This window comes from Athene cunicularia, assembly GCF_003259725.1.
Source record: "Athene cunicularia isolate RWA chromosome 4 unlocalized genomic scaffold, athCun1 chr4_part1, whole genome shotgun sequence".
Lineage (NCBI taxonomy): Eukaryota > Metazoa > Chordata > Aves > Strigiformes > Strigidae > Athene > Athene cunicularia.
In genome coordinates this window covers 28,376,396-28,395,260 of record NW_020799098.1, presented here as the reverse complement: position 1 = coordinate 28,395,260, position 18,865 = coordinate 28,376,396, and the positions used below count along the sequence as shown (strand labels likewise).

General features: G+C 36.8%; 2 protein-coding genes across 2 annotated transcripts; both read left to right on the top strand.

The window, feature by feature from the left end:
- The first annotated feature begins 1,662 nt into the window (after positions 1 to 1,662).
- On the top strand, positions 1,663 to 7,350 carry SGCB (sarcoglycan beta). Its single transcript, XM_026847049.1, has 5 exons — positions 1,663 to 1,892; positions 2,791 to 2,976; positions 3,083 to 3,274; positions 4,473 to 4,604; positions 5,445 to 7,350. The coding sequence occupies exons 1-5, from the start codon at positions 1,713 to 1,715 to the stop codon at positions 5,646 to 5,648; spliced, it is 894 nt and encodes a 297-aa protein (XP_026702850.1). The 5' UTR covers positions 1,663 to 1,712; the 3' UTR covers positions 5,649 to 7,350.
- A 1,069-nt stretch (positions 7,351 to 8,419) lies between these two features.
- LRRC66 (leucine rich repeat containing 66) lies at positions 8,420 to 17,782 on the top strand. The gene is made up of 4 exons (XM_026847048.1): positions 8,420 to 9,300; positions 11,622 to 11,791; positions 12,341 to 12,671; positions 14,098 to 17,782. Exons 1-4 carry the CDS (start codon positions 8,724 to 8,726, stop codon positions 16,788 to 16,790), a joined length of 3,771 nt encoding a protein of 1,256 aa, XP_026702849.1. The 5' UTR covers positions 8,420 to 8,723; the 3' UTR covers positions 16,791 to 17,782.
- Positions 17,783 to 18,865: the final 1,083 nt, after the last annotated feature.

Genomic DNA, 18,865 nt, shown 5'->3' with positions numbered 1-18,865 from the left:
CTTCCACTGTTTTGACTCCTACTCTTGTTACCTCCTACTTCTCCATGCATCCTATTACATCCATCTGCAGACTTCTCACCCTTACCCAAAACTCTTCCCTGGCACCTGCTTCCCATCTTCCAAAGCCCTCTGCAGCTGTGCTGCCTTGCAGCAGCCTCCCAGCTCTAGCAGGTTTCCCACCCAGGAGAGATGGGGAACTGGGTAACCCTGTTCTCCCTTTGAGCATCCCTTTTCCTCACATTTTCCTAACTGTTCCTAGGCCACAGGCAATTCCTTCTGAGCACACCCTTCACCCGTGATCTTTCCATCTGCTGGTCTTACCACAAAACTCTTTGCTAAGGCAGACTCAGTCATTACAGCTCAGGCAAGACTTTTAACCTCTAGTCTTTGCCGTCAACGAACCTTGTCACAGGCAAAAAAGAAAACCAGCTGAAGTTGTGAGTGCTACAGGTGTAGAAATGGTGATAACCGGATGCATGTGCGGGTCAACGTCCCAAACCTGCCTTCTGAACCCCCACGGCCGGTTGCAGGTTTCGGTTGCACCGGGCTGAGGGCACGCGCGCTGCTGGGATAGGAAAGGGGGGGGTGCCGCTCCGCGTCCCGCCGTCACCGCGGAGACCGCCGCACGGCCCCAGCACCGCAGCTACGGCGCCGCTAACGGCGGCCTCAAGATTTCCTTTTCCCCAGGGCACAGACCTCTTCTCTCAGTTTCCCTGCCTAGCCAATTCTGAGTTTGTGCAGGGTTAGAGCTGCTTCCAGAACATCATTGAGGAAGCCCACCATAAACCTGTTCAGGTTAAGCACCTTTCTCAACACCATTTCCTTGTTCTTTGACTACAGAAGAAAACAAGAAATGTTTACCTATTACATCAGTATAGACACATGCAAGTGTAGTAAACTTCAGGATTCAGTTCAGATGAACAAATTTAATCCCATCAGAAAGATCAAGCCTACTTTGAAGAAGTGAACCCTTAAATAGCAACCTGTTCCATCCAAGGGAGGTGGAACAAAAATTTGTACAAAGTTACAAAAATACATCAAAGGTTTATTTTCCCTGTGAATATCAAGAGTTTCTTCTACATGTTGGCAGGATATCTCTTGCAATCTAGTAACCAGAAGATTAAAATAAAGCTAGGCTGGCCAAGTTCCCCATGCCAGATTTGAAGCCTTACTATGTTTTCCTTAATGTTGAATGCAAACCCTGTGCTACCAAACTAACTTAAAACCTGTATCCACTACACTCCTTTTGGATGGGATCATTAAGAATCTATCCCACATTAGCATGGAGGGAATTAAACTTGTGTATTGGTAAATAACCTGGAGGATTATGTTCTGTATTGTCCCCAAGAGGTAAAAACCTGATGAAGTTCTTTACAGCTGGTTTGTTTGGGAGTTTTTTGACTGCAACAATGTCATTAACAATTCCTATCCACTGTGATAAAAATGAGATATAAAAACATATTGTCTGAAAATACCTGGATTTTAATTTTAGTCATTGCAATTAGCAGAGATTATTGTAAATGTGTATTTTTAAGTGCAGAGTGTCAGACAGAAATATAATATTGAACATAATATCTAATATATTCCACTAGTCGATTCAAATTTATGGTTTTTGCATACACGTGTGTAATTTCAGTGCATTTACATGCCTTATAACAGCTAATCCATGCTTTGTATTATAGCAAAGTTCTAATGGCCCAGTGAAGAAGTCTATGCGAGAGAAGGCTGTGGAACGCAGGAATATTAATAAAGAGCACAACAGTAACTTTAAAGCAGGATACATTCCAATTGATGAAGACCGTCTCCATAAGACAGGCTTACGTGGCAGGAAAGGCAACTTGGCCATTTGTGTGATTGTTCTTCTTTTTATTTTGGCTGTCATCAATCTGATTGTGAGTATACTACTTAGCCTGTAAGCAACATTAGGACGTATTTCCTTTTGATGGTTTATTAGAGAAATAAAACTTACTCCAGTATGGTTGAGAAGGGCTAAAAATGTACTGAAGATTTCTTATTTTTCTCCTTTCTTTTTCATTCTTTTGTAGTCTGAGCATGGTTAGATGGAAGAATCTTATAAGTTTAGTCATGATTATTTCAGTTAGTGTGGTCCCAGCATGGAACCTGTCATTTATGCAACACAGAATGAAAGCGTCTCTCCATTCCCAAAACTCAGTACCAGCAAATGTGCAAAGTGTTATTTGTGCAGTGTAAATGCATTCGGCATAAACTGTTATGCCCGGAACATTTTACATACAATAACAGAGCATTCAGAATTAATCAGCCAGTGCACTTCAAAGCTTCATTGTTGTAATTGCCACCTTTTTATTGCTTCATCGGCGAGAAGAAATGAATTATTATTCATAACTGGATATCCACCTGTGAAAGTGCTTTCTTGTAGTTCAAGGGTAAGTATATCCTGAGCTGAGGTACTTTGTTAAGGAAATTTGTTTAGCTCATGATACCATGGTTACCCTTAAACAGGAAAAAGATTTAATTATGGATGTGATTTAATTTCAGATACATATGTATATATATATATTATATAAACACAAATTATTTTAGTTACCATTTCAGATGAGTCTAAAAATCATGTAAAATGCTTTTCATAATTAAATGTGTTCTGATATTTCCAGTAGGAAATAAACAGACTAAAGTAAATTCACACCTAAAGCTCACTTAAACACTAGCGTTAATAACTATTTCAAGCAAAACATCTAGTTAATACAATAATCATTGTGGGAAGATCCAAATGATCAAAGCAATCTTTGAAAATGTATGTTTCTCTTTCAGATTACACTAGTTATCTGGGCAGTGATTCGAATCGGTCCCAATGGTTGCGACAGTATGGAATTCCATGAGAGTGGCTTGTTGCGCTTTAAGCAAGTTTCTGACATGGGTGTTATACATCCATTATATAAAAGCACTGTAGGAGGCAGACGTAATGAAGATTTGGTGATCACTGGAAATAATCAGCCTGTAAGTTATATTGTGAATTGAAAGTGTGTGAGCAACACTATAGAATTATAATATTAATAAACATTATATTTGAAACATCATTAACTTTATGACTTTGTTTCTGAAGATTGTATTTCAGCAAGGAACAACCAAGCTTAGTGTGGAAAAAGACAAAACTTCTATTACCAGCGACATTGGCATGGAATTTGTTGACCCACGGACACAAAATACCTTGTTTAGCACAGACTATGAAACTCATGAGTTTCATCTGCCAAATGGAGTTAAAATCTTAAATGTACAAAAGGCCTCTACAGAGAGGGTATGTCTCTTTTAACTACCACTTACATTTTGGAAAAGCTCCTTACAGAATTACTTTCACTGTAGAATAAGGAAAAAATTTACTAATCCGATCTTCCAAGCATATTTAGAAATTTGATTAAATGTAGCTAAAAATGCAGCTCTGAAAATGTAAATCACCATAAATATTAGAACAGAAATTAAAACTAACATTATTAATTGATTATAAAATTGAGAATACCACATCATCTAGGCCTGGGTGTCTTTTTATTAAGCATTTGTCCGTTTGTGCATGGATAACTGTTTCAGAAATAAAATTTCTGTTAAAAGCTTCTCTGTTTCTAGTAAGATCTTACAAAAAAACAATTACCAGAACTTCATGTATCATTTTCCTTCTATTGGAGATAAATGTTAATACAACCAGAATTTCAGAAGTCTGAGTAAAAGTGTAGAGAGCAATCACAGCGTTATAAGATTTGTTTCAGTTCATGGCTTCTAGGTTAAAGGAGATCTTAGTTTGGTTTCTACATTAAATACACTTTATTTATCAGAAAAATAAAAAACCTAAATGTTGGTGTGTGTACATTTAAAATTATCTTAATGGCAGACTAAAATTTCTCGCCTATCATGAGTCATAATAAAGGCTTTACAGATAGAGTACAGCACATAGTTCTTTTGTGTAAGTAGAGCCAGATCAGTGGTTTTATAGAGGGTTGAGTGTGTCTTAGGAAGCACTGAGCAATCCTGCTAAGGACAAAGAGAATTTAGTTTTCTTCTTCCTTTTGTTTCCTCTGCAAGGCTAACAATTAAATAGTATGTTCCAGAGAACAAACAAACAAACCCAACAAACAACTCCAAACCTATAAATACATAGGAGGAACAGATTAAATGAAAAGAGTAAGTTTACATAGTAAGTCCTAACAGGAAGCCTATATTTGCTACAAGTGTTAACTGCGTATCCCATAAAATTGTCATATGAATTGTTATTTTTATCACAAAAATAAACTATTTTACATACCTTCCAAAATTAAGTAATCCTTGATTTTAAATGCGAATGTGGAATATAACAAATGGGCAGAAATAGGAATAATGACAGAAGAGCAAAAAGTACATTGAAGTTTTTCATTAAATTGTGTAGTAATATTTTAAAAGTAATTAGACAAACCCAAGTGACACATTTTCATTGATCTGTAATGCAGTTCTGTTGTTTATGTTCTTAGATTACCAGCAATGCAACCAGTGATCTAAACATAAAGGTCGATGGCCGTGCTATTGTCCGTGGAAATGAAGGTGTTTTCATCACAGGCAAGACCATTGAGTTTCGAATGGGGGGTAACATGGAACTTAAAGCAGTAAGTATTTAGAATCATCATTTTTTGAACAGCTTGGTTTCAAATTCAGGCTGATAATGAACTGATGGAGCTTTATAGGGTTTCAAATTTTATATAAAATAGTCATGCATGAAAGTTTAGTTGCAGTCAGTGTATTTAGTAGGATTTTATAAGATGTTTTATTACTTTGCTGTTAATTAGTGGTTCAGTAGTTTTTGGGTAACAATGATTTAATACTGTTAAGACAGTAAAAACCCACAATGCAATTAAAGCTACAGTATCAGCCTCTGCACTGAAATGAATACCAAAGGGAATTAATCTTCTCTTCTGGAGGCTTTACTGGGGTCAGCAAGCTTTGACAGAGGAACAGAGCATACAGGTAGGAGCACTACCTTCTGTGCTGCCACAGGAAGACTTGCCAGCATTCATTTAAGATTTGTGGAGATTGTTAAGATTGAAGGGCATGAAGGAGGGTAAAAAAATAGATGCATGCACTTTTATTTCATATGTGAATGTATTTCATGTATGAATTCAAACAATGATTCCCATTTCAAGTCCATATTTTTAGATTTACTGCATTTGCATAGGTGTGTAAAGTGAAAAGCCACACTACTGCTGTCTCTCTCAGTACTGATCTATCATTGGAATAGCAAAGTACATTGGGGACTAGAATTGAGAAATTCATGTGTGTTACTCACAAATTTAATTAAAAAATGAAACCTTGTCATCTGTACTTTTTTATTCTCTTGATTTCTACAGCCATCCTAAAGATGTAATTTATTTGTTAAACCAGCTTGTCCTTTTCAAAAACAACCTGCCCTGCATAAATTGGAAGTTATACCTTTTTTTCTCCCCTGACAGGAAAACAGTATTATCCTGAACGGAACTGTGATGGTCAGCCCATCGCGACTGCCAAGTTCCTCTTACGGGGAACAGTTTAATAATGGCAACTGGTTGCGTTTCAAGCTCTGTATGTGTGCGGATGGGACACTGTTCAAGGTTCAGGTGACAGGTTATAACATGGGTTGTCAGACTTCTGTCAATCCGTGTGGAGCCACGCACTAAAACACAAACCACTACTGGGAGAGTTCTCTTTTGCATTTACATATATTTGTATGGAGTAATTGCATGCCTTTGAGGATTTCTGGTTTTGCAGCAGTTTATACTAATATTTATTACATAATATTTTTAAGCAAAGGTCATTACATTCAGCCGTATTATGTCATCATCCCGTTATAGTGGCACTGTAATAGTGGTACTGATTTAGGAAGCTTTCCGTCGACATACATACTGAAGTACCTTCCCAAATTGTGATTGGTAGAAGACATTTAAAGAGCGTGATCTTAGCAATCATCTTGACTCCCTTCAGCTGCCTTTAGAGGAGGTGTTTGTCCTACATCCCAAGACCTCAAGGGCTGCTGAGAACACAGCTGTGATCTGAAGTACTTCAACAGGAATGTCGATTTGTTGTTGGAAGTGGATTTGCCTAGGATGCCTGAAGTGGCAGATTTTTGTCTTCTTTTCTTGCAAAGGCTGGCATAATGATTTTCCCCCAAATTATGTGGTTTATATCATATGTGTACTAAGAGAGGGGTAATGGCAGATTCACTTTAAAATACTGCATTAATTCTGTCATATATTCTCATGTAGTTAAAAAAAAAAATTATGCTAGCATACATAGTATTTGCAAAGTAACATCAAGTGTGGAAATGTAACTTCAATTTTGAAATATTCCTGCGATTCCTGAAGTGTTGCTTGAGCTCATTCTGTGCTGTTTAGGCATTCTACAACTGCATAATTTATGTGAAGTATTTATAAAACATGTTTATATTAGAAGTACATTTTTAAAGATGTATTTACAACTTGCTCACTACCCAAAAAAACTTTTTCTGGGTGCTTTAATGTGATCTGTGTATGAATCTATTATTCAACAGGTAATAATCTAAAGCATGACTCTTACAGCAGGGTCTCAGATCAGATCTCTTTTTCCCCATAAACATCAGTACTGATGCATTACTGAGAACCTCAGAATTAAATTCTGAAGTTAACCTGCAGCTCTGTAAATCTAAATGTGATGGTATGGGATCCTATGACAGCAGAGTAAATACTTGTGTATCTGAATTTACCAGTGGTGAAACTGTGTCTATGCTAAACAGGGGCCTTACAAAACTGTTAAGGCTTTGTAACTGCTTTTGCAGAGGTAAGGTGTTCTGTACTAAAAATAGACCAGCTCAGTCTAAGTTTCCTCTTTTCACCACCCCATATATTTCTTCAGTTTAAAATAGTTATGTTTTGCAGTAGCATCAAGTAACCTTAATGACAAAGACACAAAGGTGACTGCAAGTAGCTTTTTGACAAGTTTTTCTAAATAAGCACACACTTCTCTTCCTAAAAGTTGTGCAAATGTTACACATTAACTCCAGAACTGGTCATTTGTTGTGGCAAGATAAACTTATCTATCCTTATTCTATAGCTCTCAAAGTACATAGAATTCCACAAAATACAAATCAGCTCCTGCTGCAACAAGAACTTCATATGTAAGGTCCCACTTCCTGTGCTTACTAGAAGTCAGTAAGTCCTCATGCAGGATCTGTAGGGGTGGAAGTGATTTCTAGAGGTCAGGCATTACACCACATGGGAAGTCAGTGGGGTCACATTTTCCTCATTGCTCAGACAGAGCCAGATTTTGATGCTCAGTAGTTGCTGGGGTTTTGGGGGGTGGACAGCAGTAGAGCTGTTCTAACAGCAACAGAATAAACAGAATAAAGTGTAGCAAAAGCCATTGAATTGCTCACACTAAAGATTATGGGAATAAAGTACTAACGTTTTGCATACTACCTTCATGAACTTCACTTTTACTGGAGGTAATATTTACTAACAACTTCAACACACATTTTGCTGAAACACACACATCTTTGCTGCTAAGTAGTGCCTCAGTATCTTATAATTAAGAGGAAGAAATAAACTATAGCTTTTTTAGAATTTTCATTCTCATGCTACTGGAAGTTTGTCACTTTATTTTTATCTATATAAATATATATACACACACCCATAGAAACATAAGCAGCAGTATCCTGAAAGCTGAAATAGACCTTGAAAATGACAGATAGTCCCTTGGTCAAGTAGATTACACACAAAGAGCATATTGAAGCTCTTCTCCGGTTAACACTGACATGCCTATATGCTACTATCGGACTCTTGTAATTATCAAGAGTTCTGAAAATACTGTCTGCAACACAGCTGAAAGATCTGTCACAACGGTACTCTTAAATTATGGTCTGGATAATTGGTTTTGATGTGTGGATTTTTTTCTCAAAACGTAGTGAAACTGATCATACAAATACCAAATGAAATAAATTAGCAATTTGTTAGCCACTATTTTTATATTCTTATTTTGTTGCCTTCACTATAGTTTTGAGTAATGTTGGCACCACACATGCCTTGTATTGTGCATTTATTATCTTCTGCCTAATGTGCATTTTTCTATACGTATTTATAAAACATTGTGTGGCACGTTATTTATTTCAATTCCACAGATGCACTTAAGATTCCATGTGTTTAAAGTACATTCTGCATGCCTCTGTAAAACACGATACTGGGTGTGTTGAAACAACTTATGTGTGAACAGTTCTCAGCATATGTAAAGGTTGTTTCAACAGGTGAAAGACAATTGTATTTGTAATCTTTGTTTTGAAATGAAATAATAAATTCTAAGATGCAGCTATTGTTCACAAGTATTATGTGTAAGAGTATAGTTTTTCATTAAAGATACATTGTTGTGTTATTGACAGAGAAGCCAGTATTTTATTAACTGTAAGTATGAAAATCATTCCACGTCTATTAGTCATGAATTGTATCTGGTGGACTTTGCTCAGTGGTAATTGTGTGTGATACCTGAAGCAGAGTTCAAAAGTCTCCATTGTTGTTAGTTCACGAGTTTCTAAGAAGCTGCGTTTCTCGACTGAAGGGCTGGAAAAGAAAGAAAAGGTTTGGATTGTTTTTTGGGAGAGGTGGAGGGAGGGGGAAGATTACCAGTTTCTGAATGTTCTTTCTGAAACATAACTAAGACTCAAAAACTGAATGTTTAAGGCAGAACATTGGTAATGCTTTGGGTATTTGTTTAGCATAGATTTTTTTTTAATGTCAAAATACTTCCGCTTACCATTTAACTCTTGTTATGCTGAACTTACCATAATTTTGAATTTTACATATAGATTAACTATGGATAACTTTCACTTGAGTGTCATAGCTGTGATCCTTTACTTCAGTCTTCTTGGATCAGTGGGAACCAAGTCACAGCAGATCCTTCTTGATACACATCACTATTCAGACTGCCGGTGGGATGGGGAGTTCTTACTGAACTGTTCTTTTACTGGAATATCTACTATTCCAGAAGATGTATTACAAACAGCAATAACAGCTGATTTTAGTTACAATAATATTCAAACTTTTCTGTGCACTGATGGAAGAAATGAGGAACGGATCCTAAAACACCTGAATCTCAGTAACAACCTGATTTCTGAACTCTCCTTAAGCACTTGTAGAAATTTACCCGTTTTGGAAACTCTAAACCTCAATGGTAATGCCATCCACACCCTCACACTGGACATACCTATGCCTGCACATGGGTCTAAAAAGTATAGAAAAGTTGATCATCTCCTGCCTGCTTTGGAAGTTTTGTCAGTTGAAAGAAATAATCTTAATACAGTTCCAAGAGGTAAGCATTTCAAAATCTTTTAAGGACTTCACTCCCAAGGGGTAAGTTGGTTTTAGATATGATTTGGTACATCTTACTGAATTCAGAATGTAGCTATCTGATTTAGTTATACTTCAGGTGAGGGAAAGTTCCACCTGTGTGCAAATACAGAGACTGAAGCAAATGTGTTGTTCTGGATTAGGCTGGGGCTTTTATTCAGTCTTTGCAATCAGAATGCCTTATGTCAGCCAAATATAACCAAATTTATCCTCTGAGAGCTCAAACAGTATTTTTCCTTGTTGTATAGAAAGGGAAGTAAGGATCTTTGGAAAAAACACCAGCCTCCCACAACCCAGTCATGAATCTTAACATCAAGAAAATTACGGATAATGTATTTCATACTACCCTTCAGAAGAAAGTCAATACTCTTTGAAATAAAACTTGCTCCGATTTCAGTATTTCACAAAGACAGGAAAATATATTTTGTTTGGTTGAAACAATTTTGATCTATGACATCTGACTCCCAACCCAAGTGACACCTTCTAGTAACCAGAGAGGGCTGTAAGGTTTTGACAGACTTTTAGAAAGTGTTTGTCACTTGCCAGGCATCATAGCCCCTAGGACAGCCTGTGTCCTCATAAACAATGATTCACATGGTCCAAACTGTTTAAATGAAGCAGCAGCTGCAGTATGAGCAACACTATATATTGTTTGCTGAATTTGACTGATCTCTGGTAACATCATCAGATTCATTAGCTCTAGATTTTGAAAATACTGGGGGGTGGGGGGTGTCAAACTAAAACCCACTTATCTCACAAAGTCAGACAAAGGGAAAAATTTTGCACCTATACAGGGTCCTTGAAATTCTGTTTTTCTCCTTTTTTTATACTAAATAATTATCTGGCATGCAGGAAACCATTTTGTACTATCTGTAAAGTTCCCATATAGACAGTATAGAAAAGCTTATATTATAAAATACATTGATGCAGATGTGATTTGTTTTGATAAATATAAATGCACATTATAGAATGCCTCAGTAGGTCAGACAGAACAACCCTTTTCTGTAAGAGATTCAATTTTTAGATGTTAAAAGTCAAACTGCTATGCATCATACTTCAAGTTATACTTAAATCCCATATTCATTTAAATACATGTTCAGAACTTTATTTCACTCCTCCAAAATACTTCACTAATGTTCTAGTTTTTAAGCTCTGGTAAGAAAACACAAACTGAAGTTCTAAAGCAGAGGACTTTGGCCACAGAGAAGCCCTTCTTACAGCTGCCCCCCAACATGTCAGGCTGTTGCCCACTGCTGCCATACCAGTGTATATTTCTGACACAAATTTAGCTACAGGGAAGCATCCAAACTATAATTCCTCATGCAGGTGCAAGGAAAAATGTATGAACTGCCAGAACTTCTGGATGCCTTTCCAATCAGCTACTTCGAGTTTCCCTGTGCTTTTCACGATAAACCCAAAGATCAATTACTCAGCAAACAGAACAGCAAACTGAAATAAGAGACTCCCAGTGAAGCAGATGACATGAAGGGCAACATTTTTAAGGAGAACTAGTAGCTTCTCAACAGTGTGGTATGATCCAAAATCACTTTAGAGTGACATCCAGATGCTACAAACTGTGGTGATGCTGAGTGTTCCAGTGCCTGCCTTCCCACTGGAACTTGCAGGCTGAAGCTTAGGGGCTGCCTGCCCAGCACCTAAGAAAAATGAGTTATCATCTCCAGCATTCAAAAGGGCTACTTCTGCAAGACAGATGCTGTTGTAACTAGGATATGGCGAAGAATATACTGTCATGCTTGATAATTCACAGGCAGACTGGCATAAACAACAACACGTTTTTGTTCTCAGTCAGGTTTACATCCTACAAATACAGTTCAAATAATTCTACATACAAAAAACTTCTGTGAACTTTCAATGGCAATGAATAGGAAATATTGTATCACCTTTTGCATCTCCATCTTTTATTTACAATTAACATATTTGGATTTCATAAACTAAGTATATTCTCCAGAGAAGCATGCTCAAAGCACAGAGATCATGGTCAGAATAATTTTGATGGCATGAAGGAATGTTTCTGCTTTTATAGAGATGTGGATTTTTAAAACATGCATTGATTGTGAATGTATTAGCATGCCTGCTGTGGATGCTACGCAACTTTTAGAATGGGACATCCATGAATAGGAAAGGCATAATAACTCAAAGCTGGCAGTCACTTGTTGAAAAAGACAGGAATGGAAAGATTTTGTGGCAAAGAATTTAAAAAAGCCACTTGACACAATTGGGAAAACAAAAACATGAAATGTAAAATAGTTTTGTTCTTCCTAGGACTAGGCCTGCTGCAGTCTTTACAAACTGTCCATATGTCATCCAATGGCATACAACAGATTGATGTGAATGATTTTCAAAACTGTTCACAGCTGAAGGACATCAACTTGCAAAACAACAAGATAACTAAAATTCATCCAGACGCCTTCAGAGATCTCAACAAATTACAGGTTGTAAAGCGGTGTGACAGTGGTTTCAATGTTTTGTGTTAATCACCATTAGAGATATTATCAAATATTCAGCATGATTATATTGGTCTTCGATTATTATACTAGTATGCAATTATAAAAACTAAAGCAAATGGTGAAAATAATTATTTTTATATAATATATATTTGCTTTTCATATATAGGAAAACACACACTTGTAAATATACAAAATATAACAATAAATTCACCATTTATCTATGTCACAAACCAATCCATAACTGGCTTGAACACACACACATCCTTTTCTACTTCCCATCTCTTCCATGGTGAGAGCCCTGTGGCTTGCCATTCACAGAGAGGTAGTCTACAATGGGAGAATTCTAAATAGACCACAATTTAAACTTTTAATTCAAATTTAAAAGCTTAGAACAATATTCTTGAAATCCTAACCATATGTATTGTTTCCATAACTGCAAAAGTGCTTGTCTACTAAAATAAATATTATTGTTGATATTGCAATTAGGATTCCATTGTAAGGAATATCAAATTAATTCTAATTATTTCCAAATAGATTGTGGATCTCCGTGAAAATGCTCTGACAATGCCTCTACCACAGATACTAATCAGTCTGAACTTCTTTCAACTTGAAGTGGATTTGTCAAATAATGCCTGGATATTTAACTGCAGACTAAATGCTTTCAAACATGTATTTAATTTTCTTTTTGACTCTATGAGGAAAAAATTGAGTATTTCATACAATAAATCTGCCACCAACCCACAGAAACCTCTGCTGTATCTTTCAAGCTTCCATTTAAACTGCAGAGACAGTGTTTTGCTCAAGACGGCTGTAATCCCAACAGGGAAGACATTACTGCTAAACTGTGATTTAGACAACACAAGAGGTATGTAAAACAGGGACTCCATCCATATGCTGCTAAAATTCACATGCATGCAGAATGATCACAGAAGTCTGGTTTAAAAATTGGATTTCTAAAGATACCATTTAAAAATAACTGAACAACAATTTCTTCCATCCAGAAGTAGTATGCATACCAGTTAGAATATTTGAAAGTCATGTTTCCCAAAAAAAGTCTTCATCTCCATCCTTACATTAAACTAATAAGCAATGCAAACTTATACACAAATAAATTTCAGTAAGTAGTATGTTGCAAATTTATCAGTTAATTTTGGAATGCAAACAAAGGACCGAATAGTGGGGTGGCACTTCAGGGGCATGTAGAAACCCAAGAAGGATACAACAGCATTTCTAGTATTCAATGACAGAAAAATGAAATGAAAGTTTATTTGTAAGGAAAAGGTTTTATATTTATTCTAAAAAAGTACAGCTACTGTAGCACACAGTTCACTTAGGAAATTAATTCAGCATTTACAATTAATACAGAGCACTTGAAGTACAAGTGACAAAATCTACAGAGCTGACTTCTCATGCAGAAGGAAAACTAAGCCCAAACTTAAGAGTAGAAGGTGTATTTGTCATGTGCCATAAGGCAAAATGGTTTAACTCTAATGGACTAACAGCACTATGAGATAGTAAGGCTTTCCCCTTGGAACACTTTAACCCCAAATGAAAAATACATAGGGTCTATCAGAAGTGTCTCCTGCTTTGTCTATTATCAAGGAAAGTCATGGAAACTCTGCCCATGGGATTAAAATCAACACACTGGATTGAACCAAAACTTAACCGGGCATGCAAGCAGACCCAAACGCAAAGGTGTACATACAACCTTAAACATATTCCAAAAGCCAACAACCAGCCATGGCCTACACTAGCTAAAGTTCAGAAGAATTGCTTGGTAGATACAAATATCCTTGGTTTTCAAACCTTTTTGCTGCAGTTAAAGCAGTAGTACAGGAAAACCACAGTGGTCAAAACACTGACAGTTAACTAGTGAGGTTTTATTTCAGTTGCACACAGTGACCACGGCCATACTAGAGAATAGCTGGCTATAAATAGGGATCTTCCACCAGGGAGATCAGATGTTTCTAGTATGATCCAGAACATACTTAGATAGTGTCAGTGACCACCTCCCTCATGCCATTTTTCTTGTGAAGTCTGCTATTAAGACCCCATATGTACTGTGTTTTAAATGGGGGAGGGGGGGGGACACCCATATAATGGTTTAACAGATATTTGGTACCATGTAAAGTGACTATGGATGGACAAAAATAAAATGGATTTTATAATAGTTAAAATTAAAAAAAATAGGTCATAGAAAAGTCAAGATAGGTAAAGGAATAACTTGACCCTGCAAACCAAGTATCCTATGGTTTTAAGAAAAAATTGATTTGTACTTCCTTTTATTTCAGGTAACGGAGTCTCTTGGTGGACACCTAAAGGCAGAATTTCAAAAGATAATAGTCTTCCTCATATGACACTGGGTAAAATGAATAATTTAGTAATATACAATGCTGAGGAAACTGCTGAAGGGTTATATTCGTGTATTTTTAATACAAGAAAGAAGAAATATCTCATTTACAATGTACAGGTGAAAAAAAGGGTTTCAACATTTTTGGTTAGAAAAACTCGAGACACTAACACTGTTTTTAGACAAGGAAGAACACAGCAAGACCTTGCATTGGCTGTCTGCCTCTCAGTGCTCATTACGTTTGTTTGTGCTTTTTGTCTGGGTGTTTTTGCTAGACCCTACCTTGTGAGCCTGTGGAGACTCATGCACAGGAACAAAAATTCAGGTTCAGAACATACATATTCTAATCAAGCTTTTTCAGATGAAACCTTGAGCAGAGAGTGCTCTGCAAGGAAATCTACAAATACACAGTGTAATCTGTTCATTTGTGATGAGAATTCTTCAAGAAACACGTGCATTTTTCCAACAGAAACTTCTGCTTTGCATGAAAATGTCACTGGTAGCAGTATACATGCACCAAATACTGGAGAAGAGTACCAGAAACCAATCAATGATGAGATCAATGTGAAGAAAAAACCAGTGTTTTCAGACCACAAAACTAGTACCAGCAATGATGAAAATATAAATGTAGATGATAATAGACTATTTTCTGGAAGGATGTATTATAAGAACAGCACTGAAGTAACACCAAGAAAACTAATGAGTGATGACATTTCATTACGGAAAGGTTCAAAATATGCAAATAATGAAGACTCAGAGAAGAGCAGGTTCCCTTCCATGCCCAGGAGATTGAATGCTGACTCTTACTCAAGTCACACTGACTCTTCAGATTTAGATTTATCCTTCTTGAGAGGAACTGGCTTTCCATCTTCCACAATACAAATGCATACAGTTGCACAAGATTCTAGGAACAGCAAGGTAAGCAACAACTCTAGTCTGCTGCAGTCTGAAATCACAAAGGCTACACCAGATTCTCCTGAAAGAAAAGGTATCGTTTCACATAATGAATGCACGACTGCTACAAAATTTATGCCTGGAAGACAAAGCTGTGATGAACAACTCAGTCTAAAAAGCAACATAAACATAACCAGTGATTTTATTTTACCCAGCAGCTGCAAGAGAGATACAAATATTGAGAATTTAAGTGTCTACCAACCAGTAGAAAACTCTCCTCTTACAGAATACAACTGTAAAACAGAACATACAAATGAAAAAGATGCTTCAGCAGACATATTTGGTGACAGTTCTTCAGATGAAGGGACTCCATTCACAATGAGTGACTGTAGTTCTTTAGCGGACTTTGAACTGGAACAACCTGATGTTATTGACAACCTGCCAGTCTGTCAGTCATCACTAGAGGAAGCTGATATCAACAGTGGAACTGAATTCTCAACACTGCCAGGGTCTCCAAACAGTGCTGCTAAACTTCAGCATACTGGGAAAAATGAAGACAAAAACAATGTGTACTTTGAAACCACTATTAATTATGGATCAGATACCATCATGCCTGAAACAGCATCACCTTACACTAATCAATGTAGTGACCATGGAAGCATGTCAGATTCAGACACAATTTGTTCTTCAAGTCAAGAAGTTCCTGATACACTTCATTATTTTACTGACAAAGAGTCAACAGTGCAAAACTCTATTTCTGATTCTCTCCACAATCAAAATACAGATTTTGGTAATCTGTTACTTTCATTAAAACATTCTCCCACATATGACACAGATATAGAGAACATTCCTGAAGAGGCTAAATTGCAGCTGTCTCAGTTTCCCATTGAACCTCAGCATTCCCTCAGCTTCACTCCCACTGAACAAAAAGAAAATGCACCAGAGAGAAGCACAGACGAGCACACAGAGAGGAATTCCTCTGAAAAGAATCATGATGAAGGGGACATGACCTTAAGAAGAAACATGAGTACATTTGAGGATGATGATTTTATTTTTGCTCGCATTGACACCGGTTTGAATGAAATTGTTAAAAAACCATCACTACCATATTCTAGCAACGAGTCATTTCTTCAATCTCTGCCTGAACACACAGCTGAAAAACATTTTACAGTTATTACAGAGAAAGATGACTTGCTACCACAGGGGAAGCAGGTGAGCACAACTAAGACTTGTATAGATAAAATGCAAAGAGGTTTTAATGAGCAAAACTGTGATAGATACACAGAACTACAGGATACCAGCAACTGTAGTCTGCCTGAAGAAACACAGTCTTGCAATCTTACAGATGATTTGCTGCACCTTCACTCTTTTCAAAAAAACCAATCCGTCTTCCACACAGTAGATCATTTCCAACATGATCAGAGCGATGAAGATGCATATTCCTTCTCAGTCCCAAAATTCTTCAATGAAAGCACACAACATAGTTCATGTTCTTTCCCACAAAAAAATACAGGAAATACATCGTCCAAAAGCACTGATTCCAGCAAGACAGAGGACAATACTACTTTAACAGGACTGGAGAACAATTCTACAACAGCTGTCAACCTCCAAAATTCAAGTGAAAAACTCAGTCAAAGAAGTCAGACCAATTTAGGAGAGAGCCAGTTTTTTGTTAAGAAGAAAAGAGCATTTGATGGATTTGCTAATGTTTTGCAAAGCAGAACAAACATCAGTAGTTGAGACACAAAACTGTAACACTAAGCTCTCAGATAGCTGTCATATAGTAGGTGCAAAAGTGATCATGTCTTAAAATGAAGTGTGTAGCTTTCAGTAACTGTTAAATACCATGGATTGTTCTTGGTTAGGTTCCCCCCACCCCCACCCACCCAGTACAACTATCTATCTGCCTTTAACTTCAAAAATCCAAGTTATGGAACTAGATGTGGAGGTTTTAAACCCAGCCAGCAGCCAAACACCACGCAGCTACTTGCTCACCCTCCCCTGCCCAGGGGATGGAGGCAAGAACTGAAGGGGTAAAGGGAAACTCATAGGTTGAGATAAAAACAGTTTAATAATTGAAATAAAACACTAACAGTAATAGAAAGTACAAACAGGTAACGCACAACGCAATTGCTCACCTCCCACACCGACTGCTACACAGCCTGTTCCTGCCTAGAGAGCTCAAAAGACCAAGATTCTGCAATTGCAATCATAGAAGTGAGAGAAAAAACCCTACTTTCCTGCCACCCCCTCCTTTATATATTGAGCATGATGTTTTATGATATGGAATATTTCATTGGCCAGTTTAGGTCCAGTGCTCTGGCTGTGCTCCCTCCCAGCCTCTTGTACACCTGTGTGTGGGCAGGACGTAGGGAGTTGGAGAGTCCTTGATCTCTTAGCAACAACCGAAAACATCAGTGTATTATCAACATTCTTCTCATACCAAATCCCATACTGAATTCAAAACAGAGCACTATTCTAGCTACTAAGAAGAAAAATTAACTCTATCCCAGCTGAAACCAGGACACTAGACTTAACAATGAGATGCAGAAAACCTGCATCCATACAGTTTAAAAACACCGTAATTCCACAAGGTAATTCAGGCCAGAAGCCATGGACTTTTGTTTAGAAGGGTATTTGTAAAACAAGAATAGATATTATAAAACAACTCTAGGATACTCAAATGAGTAAACTACTCAGTAGTTATAACTGATAATAAAGCTTTTGTTGTAATTATAAATTGTATATTTATAAATTGTAATTATAAAAAAGAAATATATATTTACTTTCTCATTATTGTTGGTACCAAGATATTAGTTTCCCTTAGAATTCGCCTCTAATATGCACTGTTTTGTTTCTTTTCATCTAAAATAAATGTGACACTGAAATTATCATTACATTATTACTATTATTGCATTTCCCTGTGGGACTCACCCTATACAGTGAAATAGTATCATCTTCTGCTTTTTGAACCAAATTTGTGAATTAAGCATCTCTGAATTCCCCCAGTTTTGCAGAGATAGGAAGAGTCCAAGCAGTATTCAATTAAATTTTAAATAAATACTTTTTAACAAAACAAAATCATTATTTCTCAGAGAAACAGAATAGAATTCAAACCTTGCAGAAAAGTGAGTTATGGAGATCTAGCTACTGATGGGACATCACCTGTAGTTTGCAGATACAATGATGTGGGAAGGGTAATTTAAAAGAAAAAAAAAAAAAACAAAAAAAACACAACCTACTACTACTAAGCTGTAATTCCCTATAGAAAAGGATCCTATACCCACTTCAGAATTTTACTGAGAGGGGCAAAACAAGAGCAGCTCAAAACTACTGTGTTAGAACATCAATGGCTTGATACACAGTAACATTTTCTAAAACAAATGATAACAAACGCAAGATACAATTTTCTCTGAATATGGCCCAAGGCCCTTTTAACATACACAGCATCATTGATGTAATCCTTGAAGGGGAATTATCACAAAGGGGAACACACCCAGGGTCCCAGAAAATACAGGAGGCTGGCCAGCAGCTTTGGGAAAATTCCATTATGAAGACACAATTCACTAAAAACTCTAAACAGAAGGAACACATTTCAATTCTGTGAGATGAGGAGCACATCCAGTGGCACAGTACATCTTTGAAACTATCTTTAAAGACAAAACCAGTAAAGAACAAAGAGATGCTGATAGAAGCTAATAATTTTTGTTAGCTTCACATAATTGGAAATAAAAACGAGTATTGCGAAAAACTTGAGGCAAGTAAAAGCAACTGGAGACCAACATTGATATTATTTGATCATCTGAAAAATATTT